Genomic DNA, 8,628 nt, shown 5'->3' on the forward strand with positions numbered 1-8,628 from the left:
CGGGTTCGGGACTCAACTCGCTGTTGACTACATGGGAGTACAGTGACATAGCCATTACGCTAACTGCTGGTCCCTCCCCCTCATTCTTTAAAATACTGCTCAGACACGTTCTCTTCCACTAAATCTCAAGATAAAATTATAGTTTTTATCATAATCATACCATTATATATGTATAATATATTTATGATATGCACATGATAGGGATAAGGGAGACAGGGGAAGAAAGTATCCCCCAATGGGGTGTGGCCACACCACAATCCTTCATTCTCCTGCGTTTGGTCATATGGGAGCTGACTCAACCAATAGGCTACAAGCCTGTCCTACTTTTGTATATTTTAAAATCAGCTGGAAGTCAGTGGCAGTTTATTGCAACCAAAGGCTCACACGTGTTCAACAGGTATTGTTTGATTTATAGCTAATGTGAGGAAATAGATTGAATTCTCCAAGGAATAGTTCTCAGGAACTTTAACAGCAATTATGACAAAACTGCTCTCAGAAGGAACTGTTATGTGCTACTAGTGACCAGGAAGTTTGAAAGATGAAGTTTATTACAGGCTAGAACCTGGAAATCATTTCTCAAGTGTCCTAAGTAGCCATTACATAGTATAGGACTTGTCCATGCGGGTCATTTTGGCCCCTTATGACTTAACTCAAGAGAAAGCAATAGGTTTTTTTGTTTGCTATTTTTCTCCATTTTTTTTAATGTCTCACTTTAGTGTTAAGAGAAAACGTAACCCTCTTGGATACACTGCAGTGCCCAAAGATTGCTGTAATTCAATTATCTCAAAACAAAAACAGAAGACTGAGTATCTTATGGCTATCCAAGGCTGTTTCCAAAGTGGTAAGTGTGAATGCAAGACCAGGTCTCCCTTGGTGCCCACACAACCACAGGGGTTCTCCTACAAGGCAGGTGAGAGGTTAGGAGTTTAGAGAAACGCCATCTACCATCTAGACCTCAGGTAAAGGAGCAAGATTTGAAAGGAAGAAAGAGGAAAGAACAAAGACTCGAACCCTGGGTCTCATTAGGGACATTATTAAAGCAATAAGCCGAGGTTTCTCACCCTTGCCTTACTCCTGCACCGTGGGGCAGGCCGGAACTACACTTCCCAGAATGCAGCGCGGCGGGCGGGGCTAAAGCTGGACGGTGTTTTCACCTCGGCTTGCTCAAGGCGCTTCTGGTTTCACTGTAAACTCCAGCCTATGCCGTGGTGCTCCTCCTCCGCCGCCTCCTCCTGATTGGCCCGGCCGTCCGTGCGTGGGCGGACGTTGCATGCGTCACTGGCAGCGGTTGAATGGAGGCTCTGCGCCCCGAGTCCTCACGGTAGATGAAGTCTGTACCCCGTTGGGAGCTCTAGGTTTTCCCGCCACGCCAGAGCAGAAGGACTACATTTCCCAGGAGGCTGAGGGACTGCGGGCGGCCTGGGGGTGGAGCCTCACGTCTGGTACAGTCATCCCTAGCCTCAGCGGCGGGACTGTGATGGCCGGAGAAATGACGATCTTAGGTCAGTGGCGAAGGGGGTCCCTGTCCTCGCCGCGGGCAGGGAGAGGGGCTGTGAAGGCTGGGCTGGGCCAGGGTGATTGTCACACCTCCTGGATCTAACTGACACAGCGGGAGGGAAGCCGAAACGGTGACAGAGAGGCGGTTTTTGGCTTTCCAAGTGCGTGGGGGCGGCGGGGCGGCTCAGGATCCCAGGCTCCTACAGGCCCTGGTGGGGTCGGCGGCGACCAGCTGCGGACATCCCAGGGACGTCGCGCTAGGGAGGTGTTCTCCCCAACAGACCCTCACTTTTGAATTGGTGTTTGAACTGGGGCTTTTGGGAAGCGGCGGGGACCTACGTCTCCAGGACCCCGTTGTGGAGGAATGGGGAGGAGCGGCAGTGGCCAGGGTTGTAGATGGGGATGCTGAATTTGGAGGGATTCACGCCCTTTTGGTGTGTAGCCCAAAGCTCTTAGCACCGAGTCATGCCAAAAATTACCATCCCCTTCGAAAAAGTGATGAAATACCTCCGAAATTGTGCCTGTAGGTGGGAGGAGTTGAGATTAGCCCTTGGTTTCATTTCTTTGAGTTGATGAAGATAAACTAACAAACACAGGGTCCTACAGATTGACGTTTTGAGATTGTAACGCAAGTGAACACAAGTGTATATAACACGGCCTCTTGAAACCAAATAGAAGAGATTAATTTTAAATTAAAAGTGGTATTTTTGTTTACAATCTGCATGACATTTGTTACTTTTTTAAAAATCTTTTTTGACCATATGCTTTTTTTGACATGGGGAATACAACAGTGAACAAAACCTGCCCCCAAGGAACTTGCATATTTGTTCCCATCAGGGTTGACCACTTTTATGCTTCTTCTCCCTGAATATTACCTCTACAAGAAGTATAATATATCCTTAATTCATACTTAAGTACATTAAACGTTAACTTCCGTTATGAAGTGACAGTTCAGTATCTAATCGACATTCCAAACCATTTTATCGAAATGATCCATTTCATCTTTTTGAAAGGTAAGTGGAGATAATATGTTACTATTTTAGCTTTACAGTAACAAAATTTTAGCTGTGAGAATATTAATGGAGTTCCTTTTTATTAATGATAATAGTATTTATAAAGCTGTAAAATGAAATGTCAGTAGTTCAGGAAAATAGGAATATACCTAGCATTTGTTTCAGATAAGTGGTACTTCCTGTCAACATCAGCACAATTTTTATTGAAATATTTTTACATTTTATTCATTCAGTCACTCATTAGCGAACTGTACAAACATATAGTTGCAAGATTTCATTTTGTTTTATTTCATTTTTAATTGTATTATAGTCAGTTTTCATTTTTAGAGAAAATTGATGTTTGTGAGAGAAGTGTTATAATGTAAAAGAAAATTTTTTAAATTTCTTTTTAGAGACTTTTGCTATAGGGGGTGTGAGCTCACTGGATAGACAGACAGAAAGCGAGAAATCACCCCCCCCAGCCCCCCACCAGGGGAGATGGCCTTGCTGCAATTCCTTCTCCATTTTCCTCGTAGGATTTTGGGCATGCATGCACATACGTCTGGCATGAGTTTTAAGCCACTGGATCTGGTACTCAAACCACGGTCAACTACGTGGCAGTCCAACGATGTACCATTATGCCATCTGCTTGTCCCCAAAACAAAATATTTTGAGATTTGTATTATCACCCTTGTTTCAGAGGATGGTTGTAAGGGGCTTTAGTAATTTGTATACTGTAATAATTTGATAAGAAATGTCTTTTAATTTGCCTATTTCAGGATCAGCTGTTTTGACTCTCCTGTTGGCTGGCTATTTGGCACAGCAGTATTTACCATTGCCTACTCCTAAAGTGATTGGCATTGACCTTGGCACCACCTATTGTTCTGTTGGGGTGTTTTTTCCTGGCACAGGAAAAGTAAAAGTGATTCCAGATGAAAATGGGCACATCAGCATACCCAGCATGGTGTCCTTTACTGACAGTGATGTATATGTGGGGTATGAGAGCTTAGAACTGGCAGATTCAAATCCTCAGAACACAATATATGATGCCAAAAGATTCATCGGCAAGATCTTTACCCCTGAAGAGCTGGAGGCTGAAATTGGCAGATACCCATTTAAGGTAAATAATTCATCTAAAATCTGTTTTAATTCTAGTGTAGAGTACTGTTTCAATTTGTGCTTTGGCTTCATGTTACAAAACATAGCAACTAGCTTAATCTACATAGAAGTTATATTATCTCACATGACAACAAAATCCAGGGCATTTTCAGGATGAGTTAATTCGGTGACTCCACAGCGGTATCAGGGACTTAGGGCCTTACCATGTACTTGTTCTGCCATCCTCAGAATATCTGTTTAGTTCTTTCGAGGTGGCAGAAAGACTGATAAAACCCCATGTGTTATAAATGGATATTTTATGTGTGTCTGGTTGTGTGTATGTGTGTACATATTTGTATACATATGGGTAGATACTATGCATGCCGTTTTGTGACTTGTTGAAACTCAATAATGTGTCAGACAGTCAGTAGGTTTGCATCATTATCTTTCATGGTCGAATGGAATGTCTAATGCCATTCTTTAACTAACCAGTCCATCAGTATGTATTTTCTTTTTGTCCTTGATTTCCACTGATATTGGAGGTTTATTGTACAGCTTCCTGAAAATTTCTTAACTTAAAAATCTAGAAATAGAATTGGTCAAGTGTGTATCGGTTTTTAAGGCTTTTGATTTATATTGCCAGATTGTACACTGAAACAGTATATTCTTAGCCATTATTATTAAGATGTTTGTCATTGGACATGTGTGCTTGCTGAACAGAGACAGTGAGAGAGAAAGTGAGAAATCATCCCCCACCCTGGGGGGGGAGATGGTGACATGCAATGTCTTCTCCATGTTTCTTCTAGGATTTTGGGCATGCACACACACACACCTGCTGTGATTTTCAAACTGCCAGGTCAGGGGGTCAAACCATGATCGGCCATGTGGGAGTCCAGTGCCTTAACCGATAGGCCACCTGCTGACCCCAATCATTTTCTAAAATGCTGTATTTTCAATAATAAATTATTATAATTTAATATTTTTAAATCAGATAAGTGAAAAATGGCATTTTATATTAATACTCAATCCTTTGATTTCTTATAAGATCAGAATAGATCAAAATTTTTCTTTAGTAATTAATTTCTTATTGTTTTTACTATTTCTTTTGGCATGTTTCTTTTTTCCTTAATGTCTATAAAATATCTTCTTTATATGATTTACTTATATTTTCTTTCTTTTTTTTTTTTTTTTTAACCTAATATATATTTTTTGGGGGGGGGGGGGAGTGGGAGAGAAAGGGCTCTGTTTTGTTTTGAGTTTGTTCTTTCAGGGGAATGAGAAAGAAAGCACCCCAGCAGGGGTTATGCTTCCTCCCCCAGTCTTTCCAGTCACCAAGGATCAGGACTCAGCTACCTGTTGTGTACAGACAGCCAGACTACACTTTCAGTCTTGCGTATGGATCTAGTTTTGCTTCATCAGCACTTACTGCTAAACTACTTAGCCATCCTTGATGATACATACATAATTTTATTTTTAGCTGTCAAATTTTAATTTTTTTTTTTTTGGTTAGGAGAGGTTTTTGCTATAGGGCACGTACACTTGCAAGAAAGACAGAGACAAACAGAAAGAGAGAAATCACCCTCCAGGGCGGATGGTCACACCGCAATCCCTTCTCCATTCTCCTCTCGGAATCTTGGGCACGCATGCACACACGCCTGACGTGAGTTTAAGCCACCAGGTCTGAGACTTGAACTGCGATCAGCTATATGGAAGACCAGCAACATAGCCATTATGCCAACTGCTGGTCCCCATATTTTAAATTCTTGTATGGTTAAAGTAATATCAATAATTTTTTTTTTTTGGAGAGGCTTTTTTGTTATAGGGCGTGTGCCCTCGCCAGAAAGACAGAGAGAGACAGAGAGACAGAAAGGGAGAAATCAACCCCAGCGGAATGGCCATGCCATAGTCCATTCTCGTCCATTCTCCTCTCAGGATCTTGGGCACGTACGTACATGTGCCCAGCATGAGTTTAAGCCACCAGGTCCAGGACTCAAACCGCGGTCGACTACATGGGAGTCTAGCGACATAGCCATTATACTAACTGCTGGTCCCTATATCAGTAATTTTTAAAAATGGTTTTGGACTCTACCATGCTTACTATAGCCTTTCACATCCTGTCCACTTGCTTTCTTTTCCTCCCCTAATGCTTTATGTGATTATTTTGGTTTGCCTTTTGCTAGATTTTTTTGTTTTCTTTTATTTTCTGGTTTTTTGTTTTGTTTTTTATTTATTTATTTTTTTTTTTAATGAGACAAATATTTATAACAATAGCTTGTCATAGCTCCCAGTTAGCTAGAATTAACTGATTGATGCCATCATACCTAACCTGAGGAGCTCACATGGCCTCTGCCTGAAAGCAGTGGCTTTCTACCACTTGTGCCACTAAGTTTAATCCTGAGTTTTTGTCATTGTTTTTTATGTTTATTTGTCATAGGGCATGTGCACTTGCTAGAGAGAGACAGGGATGGGGTAAGTGAGAAATCACCCCTTAGAGGCAATGGCCATGCTGCAGTTCCTTCTCTATTCTTCTCTTGGCACACACATGAGCCTGGTGTGATTTTCAAGCGTACAGGTCGAGGACTCTCCACATGGCCATGTGGGAGTCCAGCACCTTGACCACTGTGTAAGCTGCTGGCCTCTGTTTTGTTTTTATATTTTTAGCATTTAAGTCTTTTTCAATGGAGGGTTTTTCTTATAAGTTATGAGGTGGAATTCAAAATGAATTCGTTGATTTTCTTTGTTTGTTTTTATTGTGAGATATGTGTGGTATTAGCCAATATCTTGCTGTCTTGTTGTCCTCCTACCTCAGCCTCCTGAGTTCTTGGGAATACAGGTGCACGGCAGTGTACCCAAGTTGTAAATGAATCAGTTTTAAAATAGGTAGTTCTATCAATGCTGCTTAGTGAACAGTCCTATCTGTCCATCACAATTCTCAAACTTGCTATTCATTTTTAAAGGACGAAAAGAATAGCTTCTAGTATTTCTTACATTTAAAACATCTTTGTTCTTTTTTAGCTTCTTTTTTTTGGAATTCTTTATTGATTTATAATCTTTATGTAAAGAGAAAATCATCTAAAACTGTATATTTACTCTACACTTAAAAACAGGTACATTACTGTTGATCCAAGGCTTCTTTCAATTGTTTTTTAGTGATCTGATTTATTGTTGTTTCTGTTTCATGGACTCTGTGGGTATGGATGCGTTTGTGCCATGTTTTAATATTGTCGGTATGTCTTATTTTATTTTCTTCCCTGTAATGTTTGGGAGTTCAGATCTTTTTGACTGAAGCCTACTTATGAGGTTTAGAATGACTGCAGAAAAATTCTTCTAATTTCTTAAAATAGATTGATTTTCCTCTACTGGTATTAATATAATCTGTTTAAAAAACTAAGATACTGTGTTTTAGAGTTAATTTAGTCTTTAAAATGTACATCTGCATTAGTAGAAATAATAAACTAATACATTAATACATGTTTTCATGGAAAAATAGTATAAATATTTGATCTTTGGATAAAAACAAAATGAAGTAGTAATCTGAAGAAAAGATATCAAGAATATGTTATATATGAAGAATAACAAAATTTTGCTTAGTATGTACTAGAAAGTTTTTTTCAGGTATCTGTTACTTTTGGAAAAAGTTACTTGGAATAAAAAGAGAGAAGATCCTGAATTACATACGTAACTGTACAACTGTTATTTTATTTAGGTCTAACATATAATATACATATATACTTATAAACTTTACCTTTTGTGTGTGTGTGTGCAAATCCTATTCACAGGTTTTAAACAAAAATGGAATGGTTGAGTTTTCTGTGACAAGTAATGAGACCATCACCGTTTCCCCAGAATATGTTGGCTCTCGACTGTTGTTGAAGTTAAAGGAAATGGCAGAGGAATATCTTGGAATGCCAGTTGCCAATGCTGTCATTTCTGTACCAGCAGAATTTGATCTAAAACAAAGAAATTCAACAATAGAAGCTGCTAACCTTGCAGGTAACAGCACCCTTGCCTGAGTTGTATTTCAGAAGATTGAAAGTCTTCTGTACTAAGAGCATTGTCACTTTGCAAGCCATTTAACTGTAGGCACATAAATTGCAGGGGGGGTAAATTCAATGGATTTTATATAGATTTATAAGTGATAAGTGAAAGCACTGTAGCAAAATGAAAATGTGTGTTACAATAAGATCTGATCAGAGAAATTACATTAGAGGCTGAGAAAGAACGTGGAGACAACAGTGAGGGATTTTTTTTTTTTTTTTAAGAGAGACTTTTGCTATAGGGTGCATGCTCTTGTGAAAGAAAGAAAGCAAGCAAGAAATCATCCCCCCCGGTGGGGGTGATGGCATGCCACAATCTTGTCTCCTCCATTCTCCTCTCTGGGTTTTGAGCATGTCTGTACACGTGCCCAGTATGAGTTTTAAGCTGCCAGATCTGAGACTCAAAACATGGTCAACTACATGGGAGTCCTGTGACATAACCATTATGCCATCTGCTGCCCCCAACAGTGAGGAATTTATTTTTCCCTAAACTTTCTTTAATATTAAGGTGAACATAATATAATGCCATTTAAAATATCTGAGGTAGAAGATAATTTAAGAATATTCGAAAAATAATTGAATGCTTCAATAAATACAACAAATAAATTTACATTATCCTAGAGTTTGTATTCTCTGGGCAGAAAATCCACATACGCATAAAAGATAAGTTAAGTCTGGGGTTACTCACCCTCAGCATTATTGACCTGTTGAGGAGTGAAATTCTTTGTTGTGGAGCATTGTCCCCTGCATTACAGAACAGTAAGCAGCATCCCTTTTCTTCTCACTAGGATTAGCAGCACCCTCCTAACCAAGTGGTGACAATAAAAGTGTCTCTGTAATTTGCCCTGTGTCTCTTGGGGGTAAAATTGCTCCCGCTTGGGAACCATTGATGTAGCATATGTCCGAAAGTTACATGCCGTAGAAAAATGGAAAGAGCCAAGGGAGGGGACTGGATTGCTGGTGGTGATCAGTAGATGGGGGTCCTACAAGTTTTCAGTGGAGTG

At 40.0% G+C, this 8,628-nt stretch overlaps 1 protein-coding gene across 2 annotated transcripts in view; it reads left to right on the plus strand.

The window, feature by feature from the left end:
- Nucleotides 1-1,319: 1,319 nt before the first annotated feature.
- HSPA13 (heat shock protein family A (Hsp70) member 13) overlaps nt 1,320-8,628 on the plus strand; it is a 12,674-nt gene continuing 5,365 nt past the window's right edge. The window contains exons 1-3 of one of the 2 annotated variants that reach the window (XM_006153588.3): nt 1,320-1,502; nt 3,269-3,609; nt 7,367-7,580. In XM_006153588.3, the coding sequence (XP_006153650.2) occupies nt 1,478-1,502; nt 3,269-3,609; nt 7,367-7,580 (580 nt within the window). In that variant the 5' untranslated portion in view covers nt 1,320-1,477. Of the gene's footprint in view, nt 1,503-2,326; nt 2,511-3,268; nt 3,610-7,366; nt 7,581-8,628 lie in introns of those variants that run through there. The other variant, XM_006153589.3, reaches the window with a different exon arrangement.

Source organism: Tupaia chinensis, unplaced genomic scaffold (genome assembly GCF_000334495.1).
Source record: "Tupaia chinensis unplaced genomic scaffold, TupChi_1.0 Scaffold000382_1, whole genome shotgun sequence".
NCBI classification, from domain to species: Eukaryota; Metazoa; Chordata; class Mammalia; order Scandentia; family Tupaiidae; genus Tupaia; species Tupaia belangeri.